The 14,805-nt window shown below is 36.4% G+C and overlaps 1 protein-coding gene across 1 annotated transcript; it reads right to left on the bottom strand.

Moving 5' to 3' along the window:
* Window positions 1-276: 276 nt before the first annotated feature.
* alox5a (arachidonate 5-lipoxygenase a) lies at window positions 277-14,182 on the bottom strand. The gene is made up of 14 exons (XM_081350424.1): window positions 13,962-14,182; window positions 12,937-13,135; window positions 12,765-12,846; window positions 10,366-10,488; window positions 8,857-8,963; window positions 8,349-8,521; window positions 8,101-8,247; window positions 6,404-6,607; window positions 6,217-6,303; window positions 2,131-2,309; window positions 1,890-2,011; window positions 954-1,054; window positions 690-860; window positions 277-598 (listed from the first exon to the last, which is right to left on the bottom strand). Exons 1-14 carry the CDS (start codon window positions 14,109-14,111, stop codon window positions 419-421), a joined length of 2,025 nt encoding a protein of 674 aa, XP_081206550.1. The 5' UTR covers window positions 14,112-14,182; the 3' UTR covers window positions 277-418.
* Window positions 14,183-14,805: the final 623 nt, after the last annotated feature.

Raw genomic sequence — 14,805 nt, 5'->3', positions numbered from 1 at the left:
GTACTATAGTAACTACATGTAACATATATAACAATGACAATAAAATAAAGTGTCACCTTAATGTTACACACAATTTTTAAACAAACAAGCTGTTTTAAACTCAAGAAGTTCCCCCTGTGATGATCAAGAATGAAGAAACTGTTGCTGAAATATGCATATGGATAAAATAAACAGTATAAAAAACATAGCAAATGACTGATATTAAGATAAAAATCAATTCTGGCTACAACTGTGTTATTGCATATTTTCTTATTATTACTACGAAACTTCTCTTACATTACACATAGCAACCTTGATATATATATATATAAAAATGTTTTTTTTTTTATTATTATTTTTATTATCCCATAAAACACTCTGATAAAACACTTTTTACTACTAGCATGGCACGTCTGCATGGTCCCGTGTGACTGGTGAATCACACAGCCACACTGTTTGGGATTCTTTCTGGAGACAGATAGTAGTAAGGCAGCTTCTTCCCCTCATTTCGGCTCTTGACGACTTTGGTCACTTCTCCAAGAGTCTTGCGGAATTTCACCATCGCCTCTTTCACAGGTTTCTCGATGAAGTGTTCATCTGGATACATACCTAGAAACAGCTGCAAAAATCATACATTTCAGAATCTGTCATTGTTCACATAGCACATCTGAGCTTGTGTGTATTCATGTAGATATGCACTTATTTCATACCTCATTTTCTTGAAACTGACTGAGGGCCCACACAGCGCCCAGATGCCAGCAGGAGCGTCCTCGATCAGGCAGACTATCCACTATGTACTTCATATCCACCTCGCCCTTCTTTGTAGGAGGAGGTTTTCGCATGGTTGGGGGGGAATTTGGAATCCATGAACACCAGTCAAACTGGAGTAAAGAGTCAGAACATGGATATTAGTTTTGCTGTTCATTTCACTTTACTTCAAAATATGCCAGAAACATCATAGTGTGTAATGTCACCTGGCCGAAGTTTACTGCGGCATGTTGTGCAGAAGCAGTGAATATGACGATAGTTAGATACTCCACTAGCTGCTCTTTGGTTTTTAAACTCTTGGGAAACTCTGCAAACAACGTCAACTTGTCATCAGTATAGGGTTCATATAGAGGTCAGACACATTTACATAAGAATGCACTCAGGCCGGAAATTGAAGGCCAGTAGCCCTATAAGTTAACTACTAATAAGTTAAATATTTGCTAACTAAAAGATTTGTGGTTCAGTTCACCTAATGAACAGTGAACTGACAGAGGAACTTGAAAACTACTGATGTCATTCACATATTCTGTCACCAGGATACTCTTAAGAAAGCCATTTAAAGGGATAATTTACCCAAAAATGAAAATTCTTTCATCATTTACTCACCCTCAAGTCACTCCAAACCCGCAAGACTTTTGTTCATTTTCAGAAAATTTTGACTAAACCACTCAATTCATATTCGAGTTAGTTTTACGATTTCTTTATGAACTTTTTGAAGCGTCAAAGTGGTCGTTGTGTAGCTATCAATGGAGGTTTCTTTAAAAAGATTTGTTTTTCTAAGATGAACGAAAGTCTTACTTGTTTGGAACAACATGAGGGTGAGACTAACTCTTTAACCCTTTAAAAAGAACATACTCACCCTTAGGAAAGTGTTAAATGCACTGAATGTGCACTTGTGGGCTTCAAATTTATTTGAAGTTAAATATTTTTTTAAAACTGTTTGTGCAGATAATATAATGTAAATTAAATAAAGGCCACTTAAGTGTACTTAAAGAGTGTACACTTGTCTGACAACATTATATTCAGTTCCACCTTAAAGTAAGTATATTCTTTCTATAACAAGTACTCTTTATAAAGGTATACTCAAGCATACCTCTCTTTGCATCATGCAATTTTTGAATTTGTTTTAAGAATATATTTACCACATTTGTCAAAATCTTGCATTCCAAAGCTGCAAACATCTTTCACAAATGCCTGGATCTCTTCATCACCCTGAACTGTCTCATCTTTGTCATAGTAGATGTTCACTACATCTGTCACAAAACTAGAAAGAGAACAAATCAATATCAAATTACTTAACAAAAAACAAGTTTTTATTGAGTCTTTTTCATTCCTTTTTACAACTGAATGTTTCTTCTTCTTTTTATCAGCTATGTAACATACCTTGTCACAGCCTCCCAGACACTGCAGCCATCATCTCTGTAGAAGTAGTAGGGCAGTTCCTCCTGGCTGTCCATGCCTCGTTCTTTTATGGCGTCTGGGAAACACAAGGACTTGTATGTGAAGGTTTTCATGGACCTCTGGACCAGTTCTACGTGGCCACCTCCACCTGTCCCATTAGCCTGTGATACACAAACAGAGATAGAGTACAGAAAAAGTTCTAAAGATTAATAAAATGTTCATCACATTACAAAAAAAAAAAAGGTTCTTTTAAGAACTGATCGTTGAAATGTTCTTTGGAGAACAGAATGGTTCTTCTATGGCATCACGGCGAAAACCCTCATTTAGAACCTTTATTTTTAAGAGTATGTGTTACGCCTATTCAGACTGTAAGGTTGCATCCGAAACCGCATACTTCCCTACTTTATAGTAGGCTAGAAACAGTATGTGACAAAAGAAGTATGTCCGAATTCACAGAACTCATAAACATGTAGGCAAAAAGTACCCGAATGACCTACCTCTTCCGTGAGAGAATTTATGAATGGCAGTGAAGCGACGTAACTTACGCAGGTAGGTCATGTCACTTATGGTGAATGTAGTCATCTGGATTACATTCATACTACACACATTCATACTATATAGAACATACTTTTTAAGCGGTCGTGAAGTAATTACTTATTCAAAATAAGTACCTACTCAAGAGAGTGTGATTTTTTTTCAGTCACCCTTTCTGGATGTTACATCATTATACCAGCAGGTAGCGAGAAGTGACTGTCTTTATGAGTGAATCAATGAGTCATTTACTCAACTGATTTGTTCAAACATACTGATTCTTTCAGGAACAAAACAAATTAAAGCTGCAAGCAGCGATGAAAAGGGCCCTCGCACCCCTGCCACCGCCACCCGGCACCTTTAGGAAAGGCCTTAAGATTACACTCACCAAATTTGAAGAGGATCAGATCAAAACTGTAGGAGGAGTTTGTTAAAGTACAACATCAGGAAATGGCAAAAACTGCCCAAAATCTGACAGGAAGTTCAAAATAACTGACTTCCTGTTGTGTTTAGGGCTATGCTCCAAGAGACTTTTTTGTAGGTATTGGGTCCTTACATGTGTGTACCAAATTTCATACCTGTACGTGAAACGTCGAGCCGGGGTAAAATGTAGGGGCAATAAGTAAGCCATTTTGCCCCATCCAATTTTTAAAACCACATCACACGTAAATTGTCACCACTTCTGAAGCGTGTGCAAAGTTTCATGATTTTTCGAGCACGTTTTGTATTTGCCACACTTCCTGCTACCAGCAGGTGGCGCTATTGCTATAATCATAATGAGCATTGGCATGTGTTCAGGACAGGACTCTTATCAAACGTGAAGTTTGGGGCAGATTGAAAATTGTATGCCTGAGTTACTGCAGGCTGTCTGTGGTTGCCTAGCAACATCAGAACTGCAAGCAACATTAATATTGAACTTATCTGATCATGCATATATCACCAAAAGGCCGAAATTGGGTGAACTAGTGCAAAAAATGCCCGTGCAAAATCAGTTTTTGTGTGTGTTTTTAGTAATTGTTGGTTTGGTGTGTGCTCATTGTTACAATTACACAGCAAAAGTTCAGTGATATTTTTATTTGTGCATGGTAAAAAGCACACAGTGAACTCCGAGAAAACGCTATGCTTGAGCAAACAGTTTGTGAATAGGCAACTACAAATGATGCCCGTGAAAGAGACTGTGAACGCATTGAATAGGATATGTTTAGTTGGTGAATAGCATAGGCTACTATTACACAGTAGCGACAACGTTAAGCGCACCAGAATGAAATATAATATTCAGAAGTAAACACTAACAGCATAGCTGACTTACAGATTCAGTTTACATCCACAAATGAATAAGCACCTCGATTCAGGGAGCAGTGCAAAGTGCCCGTGCAAAATCAGTTTTTGTGAGCTGATCGCCGTCAAAAAAGTTCAGGAGATATTTCTTGCGATGGCAATATGATCAAAAATAACTTTATATTGATTCAATGGATTAATAGCATTTTGAAAAAAAAAAGTCATGAATTTATTGCATTTTTGGGAAAAAATAATCCGTTTTTATAATAAATCTTAAAAAAATTCAAATCCAGATTTTGATTTTCAATGTTGTTATAACCTAAAGATGCTATGTGAAAGTTTGAAACAGAAAATAGTGGTTTTCACACATTTAGTGGTTATGTCACATTTGAGAGATATGCGAATAACACACAGACAGACAGACGGACGTTTCTGTAATTTATAGATAGATGGATTTATCACGTTCGGGAACCAAACTATAATATTCAGAAGTAAACAGTGTAGCTGACTGAGTGTTTATGTCAGAATGTTTATTTTTAAACCACAACCTTCTTGGGGCTTCTTTGACCGATACAACTCTATAATGTCAGAATGTTTATTTTTAAACCACAACCTTCTAAAAATGATATATTTAACGATATCTTTTGCATTTCTCATCCAAACAATGTCAAACTTGGCACTGCACTTACTCGTGCCCGTGGCAAGACACCTGTCGAGTTTGAAATTAATCGGACTAACGGTTCGAGAGATATGCGAGGAACAGACACACACACACACAGACAGACAGACAGACAGACGTTCCTGTAATTTATAGATAGATGTTTGTCAGGCCGCCGAGGGCACACCCTTCGACGAAAACTCTAGATCTTCGCAATTTAACGTCACAAAGGCCTTAAGATTACACTCACCAAATTTGAAGAGGATCAGATCAAATCTGTAGGAGTTCGTTAAAGTACAACATCAGGAAATTACGAAAAATGCCCAAAATCCAGGAGGAAGTTCAAAATAGCTCACTTCCTGTTGTGTTTAGGGCTATGCTCCAAGAGACTTTTCTGTAGGTATTGGGTCATTACATGTATGTACCAAATTTCATACCTGTACGTGAAACCAGGAGCCGGGGCAAAATGTGGGGGCAATAATTTACCGAATTTGCCCCCCCCAATTCTGAAAACCATATCACACGTAAATTTTCACCACTTCTGAAGCGTGTGCAAAGTTTCATGAGTTTTCGAGCGTGTTTAGGCCCTCTAAAAAGCGATTCACTTTGGAGAAGAAGAAGAAGAATAATAAACGGAGCAAAAACAATAGGGTCCTCTCACCATCGGTGCTCGGGCCCTAATTACTGTCTTTATGAGTGAGTTATTGAATTATTCAATCAACCAATTTGTACAACAACACTGGGCGCAGACGTATTATATTCGTCATGTTGTCATTGTTATGTGACCTACCAGCGTAAATTGCATCGCTTCACTAGTATTTACAAATCCCTGACCGTGGCCTCATGGGATAGTAAAGTGTCCATTAGATGCGCCTTTCAGAATCTAGCCGGAAGTAGTATGTCATCCGGAACTTTTTCACTACTGTTTTATGAATACTGTGAATTTGGATATATTACTCTTTTCACATACTGTTTTTTGCATGCCGCGTAGTGAAATAGGCATAATCGGATGCAGCCCGTCTTTATGAATGAGTCTTGAATCTTTCAGCCGATTCGCTTATCAATACTGATTAATTCAGGAATGAAAAAAGTAACCATCTTTATAAGTGTGTCATTGAAACATTTATTAAACCAATTTGTTTAAAAAAATTATTGGGATAGATTTAAATTGGCAAATTGGCGTGAGAGCGCCATCCCATAAAAGCGCAGATGGGAGTGAAAAGTTCAGTGCGTGATCTACTGATGACATGAAGAGCAGCGCAAATTAGTGTCTGGTTTAAGGCATTTAATAATGGTGCAAATACCAGTAAATTGACTAGCGCAAACCTTGGTAAAACCACCTTGCCTGATTCAGTTAAATACTCTCCTCTCATAAATTTTGCGCTTGAAAGGGAAACTCCTACAAATGCATATGCAATAAGGTCAGCCACAAAAATAACTGTGCAATTTCAGCGCAATTTCTTCACTGCGTGTCTTTAGGAAATCCTGACAGTAGGCTTTGTGCTGCTGCAAGCTGTTAGTAAATCTGGCCTATATAGAGAACATTCTAGACAGAGTTTGCTTATGGAGGAAGTGAACTGTGGAGAAAGAGAGAAACTAACCTTGTCAAAAAGTCCACACTCACAGATTAGCTGCTCACGAGCCTTGGTGTTAATAGCAATTGTAAAACGGATGTGAGGTAACAGCAACTAAAAGAGCAGAAGATGCCTTTAGAATGTATCCTCAACCATGCATATACATTCAAACCAATGTTATAGAATAAATTCCATCGAGAGAACAAGGAATTACCTTAAAAACAGGATGAACTGCCGGCAGTTGTCTGAACATGGCTATGCCAAAGACCTCAGATATCAGATGTGTCCTGAGAAGATGTGTGACTGTCTGGTGTACGTGGAAGTCTGAAGATCTCACCCAGATCTTGGCCAGCAACCAGTCATACTCATCATCAGTTGGAAGGAAGATAGGATTATCCTCTCCTGGTGTCTGACCCAGCTATCCAAATGAAAAAGAGGTCATTTTCAAAAGTCATTTTATAGACAATCGCATAAGCCATGGTTTTCAAATTGTGCAAGGGTGTGCATGTGAGACTTCACTATTTCTCATATTCCATTCACTCAATAAAATCAATATATGACTTGCATGACTTCCTTCCCTATTTACCTTATACAAAGCTATGAAAATTCAGAAAACTTGTATATGTAGTGCATACAGGTTCCTCAAATCCAGCCCTGCAGAGTTTAGCTCAAACTCAAACTAACCTAGCCGTAATTACCTTAATTAGCTTGTTCAAGTTTCCTTTGATTAGAGTTGGAGCTAAACTCTCCAGGACAGTGGCCCTCTAGATCCAGATTTGAGGAACCTTGGCATACACCATGTGGTATATTTGAATGTGATTTGGTGCTTGACAGTTCAATTACCATAACCCCCCCCCCCCCCCCCCATCACGAACAAACTTCCTGTAATTCTTTTTAAAAAACTACCACGGTTGCCACTGCAAAATGTTAAGCAGCAAAACTGTTTTCACCATTGATAATAATTAGAAATGTTTCTTAAGCACCAAATCAGCACATTACAATCATTGCTGAAGGATTATGTGATACTAAAAACTGATAATAATGCTGAAAATTTTGATTTTCAGCTTTGCCATCATAGGAAATAATCATTTTATTAAGACTCATATGGTGAAAATCAAATCATTTGTTTATATGTATATGTGTTTTGAATATGCTTTGAGACAAACCATTAGCAAATTGATCAGTTAAGACCATTGTTGAGTATTTTATCTTTAAAACTGCTGAAAACAGTCTCAAAAACGTGGTTTGAAAACACGCCCGTTTCCTCCCGCGGCCCACCACAAACATGTTTTTAAGCAATTTCTTTTTCCATCTTCTATCTTCTATTGCAACATATTTTTGCAAAAAGCATAGTATACCTACTAATAAAAGCCATTTTATCAATGAAGAGTGTATCACATATAGCCCTGGTTTCACAGAAAGCGCTTAAATTAAGCCAGGATTAGGCCTTAATTCAGTTAGGTTATTTAAGTAGCTTTTATAAACATGCTTGTGTACAAAAACATTAATGGTGTGCATCTTGAGACAAAACTTTGGCTCTGACATATGTCAGTGCAAGTTGCTTTGAGTTAAAATAGCTAAAACATGCATTTTAGTCTAGGTTTTTCATCACTAAAGCTGTTTTCATTCTTTGAGAGAAAAAGTGAAATCGAGAGAGCTTTTTATAGCTGTTTTCAATAAAACATTTGTCTCTTTTATGTTAAATTGCTTGTATTCGTCCTGTTTTAAATCATTTTTAACAAAAGCATCTACTAACTGAACAGTTTGTCTAATTTTAAACGGTAGCTTGAGAGTGTGAAAAAAGAAATGCAGAAGCTGAAATTATCTTATCATGCATTGTGTGTCTGCATAACTGAAACATAACTGTCTGGTATGTTTCTTGCATATGTGCTTGTTTTTAAGTGTAGATACCTGGATGGCAATTGGCATGATTTTGTTCTGAATGTTCTTATACAGCAGACAGATGGGTGCAGCCAAGTATTGCAGGGTGCATGGGTCCGTAGCATTGGCAGTAACACCATCTAATAACTCATAGTCAGCGATAAAGATGTTTCCTTCCTGAAAAGCAAGACATTAGGTTGTACTAAACACATTCTCTATCATGTTGGTTGTTGTATGTTGAACTGACACAACCTGCATGGCTCATGTGTGTTGCAAACCTTGAGCTCTTCTTCCAGCGTGAGACCTCTCTCCAGACTGTTCTCCAAAATCTTTTGTGTGACTGGAAACTTGTCGGGAATTTCTGTGCATTTCCTGATGACCACTGGGTTACAGCCATTCAAGAACTGGTATCCAAACATGAAATCTTCCTTCCAATGCTGCATCACATACTCTGTGCAAGAGACACAAGCAGGCAAACAAAAGAGTGTTTGTGGTTAATATATACCTGAAGATACTTTTACCTTACACAATTATACACAATTATAATAATTATATAAATTATACATTTTGAAGCAGCTGTGTGCTGAGTATTAAACCTAACATAAAAACTAAACATTGTACTCTAGGTATTTAACAGCTATTAATTATTAAACAAAAGCAGTGCTTCAAATTCCAAAGAGGTGATTCATGCATGTTAAGCAATGAAAGTGTTTGTGAGCCGGATATGTGTCATGAGCAAATCTTCAACAGATCATTACATAAATGTTAATAACTGACTGCCCAAACCTGATATTGTGTTCTTAATTCTCATGAATATACGCTCGAAGTCTGCAAAATCTCCCCATGAGGACTGGAACATGTGCATGAACTGGTTTACGTAAAGGTTCTCGATCCTAAGGAATAGAACACAGCCAAATATAAAAACGCATTACATATGGGCAATGATATATTATATTGCATTATATGTTGTAATAATATATAAAGAGAGATACAGTATTTATTTATTATTTTGAGAAATTTTGAGCTAGTTGAGTAAATTAATATTAGGCCAATTTTATGCCATTTTCAATTTTGACACAGGATTTTGGATAGTCTACCCTTGTGAAAAAGAAGTACACTTTAGCATACTTTTTAAAATAGTACACTTTATTGCATGTTATTTGCAATTTTGAAAATGTATTGTAGTTTAAATTATATTAAATGCAATTAGTTTTATTATAATCAAGTACTTCACATGTGCTTTATGTTAGTCAACACAATACATGTACTTCTTTACAGTGACAAAAGATTATGATTAACAATGATTTCAAATGTAATAAGTATATTAAAATTGATAGCTCTCCCAAAAAAATGAAAATTCTGTCATCATTTACTCACCCTCATGTTGTTCCAAACCTGTATGAATTTATTTCTTCTGCTAAACACAAAAGAAGATATTTTGAAGAATGTTGGTAATCAAACAGTTGATGGGCCCATTGACTTCCATAGTATTATTATTGTTTTTGTATGTTTTTTTGTTTTGGTTTTTTTGGCATGCTATAGAAGTCAATGAGGTCCATCAACTGTTTGGTTACCCAGAATATCTTCCTTTGTGTTCAGCAGATGTACAGGTTTGGAACAACTTCAGGGTGACTAAATTATGGCAGAATGTTTATTTTTGTGTGAACTATCCCTTTAAGAAACGTAGTCATAAAAGTGTACTTTCTCTAAATACTCTCAAGTAGACTTTTATTTCATTGATTCATTGATATCATATCAGATATCTGAAAGTCTAGTTTTTTTAATTACACTTTAAAGATGTGATGTTCACATCAAATGCACATTCAGTACAATTAAGTGCACTTCGTTTTCACAAGTTACGAAGCCAGTTTCTCACACCCACGTACTGAACCAGAGAGCACCTAATGCATGAAACATTTTTTGTTGTTGTAATAATCTGACTGTCAGTGTGTCTGCAGATATGGGTGATAAGCATGTACATGCTTGTGACTGAGAAAGACACTTCTCAAAACTATTTATATCAACAACACCATCTACTGAATCTGCAATTTCCCCCTTTTAACAGTCACACTCTTATAGGAGTAGCTACAGGCTAACAAAGTTCGGCAAGGCCTGTGCAAATGTATAATACCACAAAAACAATCCATGTGTATTCAGACCTTGTTAGAGATACATGCAAAACACAAACAGAGTTCTAAAAGAAACATGCAAATGTGCATAAATACAAACAGACGTTCCCTTTATGTAAATAACAGTGATCTGACTGAACAGACCAGAAAACTAAATGAATCTTACGCTTTGCTGTAGTTGAGCACAAAGTCCACTCCTTTCTCGCTGTCAAACTGAATGTCTCGTGGAAGCTCACTATGGGCTTTGGCATCTATGCTCATAGGGAAGCCAGGATGCCACTCTTTCCATCTTCAACATGAAGAACAAAATCATGTTTTAAATGGAAAACTCTTTTACATCAGCACCAAATCATTTCTTGTCAATATTATGAAATAAATATAAGGTTCTGCTTTTAAAAACTGGATTTCCTGGGCAGTGTGGTCAGATATGAGGTAGTGATGGTGTCATCGGCAGACGTCCCAGATTTGATCCTGTGAGTTACTAGACAAATGCAGATTTCTGTTCCTATAATTAGTGTTTTCTAAAGTAGGCTTTTCACACTTAACCCTGGGTTATTTTCTTTTTTTAAACTCTCCTTTTAAAGGGATAGTCTACCCAAATATAACTTCTGTCATTTCATTCTTTAAAATTTCTAAATATATCATATAGTTGTTTAGCAACAAACTGAACAGCGCTTGCCTCATTAAATATTCAAACACTTTGTACAGTCACAGAAATGTTTACGTGCTGTATTTTGCTTTCAAAACCAAAATGTCAAACAATGGTGGAAAACGTGTTACTTGGAGTGAAGAGAGTACTTTATTCTTACGATTATGGTCAGAATAATGACCATAAGTGTATTCAGGACAAACATGGTACAATCAGGAATATAAAATCAATCGATACGCAAGAACGAGACAGAATGTTATTTAAAGGGGTCCTATTATGCCCTTTAACGAAATCTTGATTTTAGTTTTGGGATGTACTAGAATATGTTTTCATGCTTTAAACGCATTCTTTTTCACATATTTTGCATTATAACAGCACCTCTCTCCCCAGTCTGGCTCGAACACACTGATTTCGATGAAGCCCCTCCTTCCGAAATACGAAATGTACTGTGATTGGTTAGCTGGCCTCTCCATAACTGCAAGTTCTTCTCTAGTGTAAATATTAATCATGGCGTCAATTTCAAACCAATTCGAGCCCAATTCAGACCCTGACAATGTTAACGAACAAGAGGACTGTGCAGAACGAATTTCATGCATAGACTTTGCAAGCACGGATTTCACAGGACGTTTCAGAGTGGTATGTTTTTTGTAATTTTCTTATTCATTATAGATACGATGTTATATACCATTTAATTGTGATATTTGTCGGAAAACTAAGATAATACAAACAGTAATCGATCACTAATCCAAGGTTAATTTTCCTAAGGAGTGGTGAACCGTCTTACAAAAGCGAGAGCTTACAGAAGCTAGCAAACAAGCTGTTCTCCATAAAAATGTGCAGCGCACAGATACAAATTTGGATTTTAATGTTCAGGAACAGTGTTTAAAATAAATTTAAACCACTCTAAGTTTGTCAGTCTTAGGAAGGTAAAAAAAAATTGTTTTGGAAACGGGGTGGACAAAACAGCGTCTCTTTGACATAGCGACAACACTGTCTTCTCTAATGCCTCGACCCCCTTTTTGCATATTTCGTGGGTGGGAATTATTCAAATGAGTAAACCTTATGACTTCATCGAGTTGTAGTTCTTGAAAAGGGGATTCTGTTTAATAAAATATCTCCCTTTGGAGTGGACTTTGAGCTTTGTAACCTTGCAGATCTGTTTTATGCTCAAACAGCAACATTACACTCTAACTAAAGTTGAAAAAGTGGAAAAGCATAATAGGACCCCTTTCAACAGGTCGCGTGTAAGAAAGTTAACCCTGGAATTTCAACAGGTTTTTTTTTTTTACAGTGATGCCATAGAAGAAACATTTTCAGTTCCCCAAAGAAGAACCTTTTAAACAGTTCTTAAAAGAATACTTTTTTTCTAAGTGTGAAGAACATATCAATAATCTAAAAAATCCTTTTCCACTATAAAGAAGCTTTTGTGCAATGGGAAGGCCATGAATGTTAAAAGGTCTTCATGGAACCACTGATGCAAATAAAGACTCTGAAATACACAGAATTATTACCAGAGTAAAGATTAAACTGTGAAAAAATATATATGTAAACATATAGTGTACTATATATATATACCATAGACTATACTATGTATATATCACAAATATTATTTTTAATAATTTATATTCCTGACTGTATCATCCAGTTTGTCCTGAATCCCACTCACACATTTTCAGTCATTGTTTGACGTTTTGATTTCCCCTCAAACTCTGAAACAAAATGCAGTGCGTGAAAGTTTCTGTGACTGTATATATCTATGAATTTCTATGAACATGAGGCAAGCGCTGTGACAAGAGGAAAACGAATGGTCTGTTGAAATTGTAGACTTGATCACATGTGCATTTATGAGGAAAGAATTTTTCCTGGAGACCAGAACTAGTATCGTGGTTAACCTCTTTCTAAAAGTTGCATCAAACCTGTATATCTTCTGTCTCTGTTCTAGTTCTTTATGCCTGTGTTGTTTCGCCAGTCCGGTCTTGTCATGCTGTGGCAATCGAGCTGAAACACAGCAAACGTTGAAATATTATATTATGGTAGAGTTTAGCGCTCTATTACAGGAAAAAATGTGCACAGCCAATCAGAACCTACCCCTGCCATCTCTGAGGACCACCTCCTTGTCGTCAACTAACCAGCGAAAGCAGGGAAACTCAATGTAATCTCCATAGGGTGTCTTCACCGTGACGTATTTGCAGTACCAGTCATCGTGCACCCAGTATTTCTTCTTTTCGATTTTCAACAGCTCAATTTCACCCAGGTCCTCTCCCACATTGATGTCATATGAGTCCACCTTGAATTACACCATATGTAAGATGTTATTTAAAAACAGTTGCTCAAAAAAGACACGCATAGTTTCAACAGACAGTCTTACAGTACATATAAGTCTTTAAATGACACATGCAATAGTGGACTTCAACTGTGACAATAAAGATGTTATGTTGTTATGAAGAGATTTTGATTGTTTTTGATTAGTCATGAAGCCATAATCATTAAATATGGGACAAAACATGCCCAAAATTTGATCCGTCATTTTTAAAATACCAATTTTTTTCCAAGCACTTATTAATCAGCATACTTGTGGTCTATATATGCTTTGAGTCAAATTAATCAACCGCCGTGAAAGAATACCAGCATTAAAAAAGCCTATAAAGGATTGCACATTTAACTCACAAAGAGAAAGGCAATTCATTTCTGCCATGCATTTTCTTTAATCGCACAACACATTAAATATAATTCAGATACAATGGAACAAACTCCTTAAAATGATCTCAAAGGTCTAATATATAGTCATACATAATCTTTGCACATAGGGCTACACTTTATTTGGTAACACTTTATTTTACAGTGTCACTGTTAAATATGTTACATGTAGTTACCATAGTAATACATAAATGATGCTACATGCACTAACCCTAACCAAACCCTAATCTAACCCTATAGTACATGTAAGTTAATAGAACTCAGTGCATAATGTATATTTACAATGTAAAAAAGACCCCTTAAAATAAAGTGTAACCCTTGTAGATGTTGCTTATTAGATGTATTATTCTTACAAGATATTGTAAAATAAAGTGTCACCGCATATTCGTTGCAGGTAAAGACCATTAGTTTCTTACCGCTCCTCTCTCAAAGTCATTATAGAGGGGTTTATCCAGAAGGGTTCTCTCACTGCATCCCTCAGATCCCACCAGGGTCATGTAGATGTAGTCATCTGTTCCAGCAAACCACTGAGTGCCAGTGGCGATAGTCACTGTGTAGTTGGGCATTGTCAAGCTGGAGATGAGCTCTGCAAGTGAAATCGAATGGACTTTTCAAGAGTCGCACACAGACTGCATTTCCTCTTCTCTCTCCCCCCCCCCCACTCCCATTCTCTCTTTAACTGACTCACACAAGCCAGCCACCGACCTCGCACATATCACACACGGAAATATGTAGATGTGATCATGGTTAGCTTTGCGGTAGGCTTCAACTAAGTTACTTGCATTAAGAAGTATGAGTGGACTGCATCATGCACTATATTAATTATTCTAAATCACCTCGACATATTACGCTTTCTATGCTTCATAATACATGAACCAGTTTTAAAGATGTCCTGCATGGCATGCTTATCAGATATTTTGGTTCTCGTTTATCTTAAAGGTGTTACTTCGCGCTTATCTTTGAATTTGACTCTTTTTTTCTTTTTTTTTTGTCCTGTGGTTTACCAGCTGACACTCTGCTGATAAAAACATCCAAATGTTGAGTTTTGCGAAATAAATGTCTTTCTTTCTTTTTTATTTATTTAAATAATATACCAATAAAAACTGTTTAAGTTATATTTAATATATAAAATGTATATTAACATACCGTTGAAACGTTTGGGGTTGGTAGGATGTTTTTTAATGTTGTTAAAAGAAGTTTCTTGTGCTAAAAAAAACACATTTATTTAATCAGAGAATACAATAAAAACAGAAATATTGT

This window comes from Scardinius erythrophthalmus (genome assembly GCF_964197995.2).
Source record: "Scardinius erythrophthalmus genome assembly, chromosome: 21".
NCBI classification, from domain to species: Eukaryota; Metazoa; Chordata; class Actinopteri; order Cypriniformes; family Leuciscidae; genus Scardinius; species Scardinius erythrophthalmus.
The sequence above is the reverse complement of the archived record's forward strand: the minus strand, read 5'-3'. Positions and strand labels throughout refer to the sequence as shown.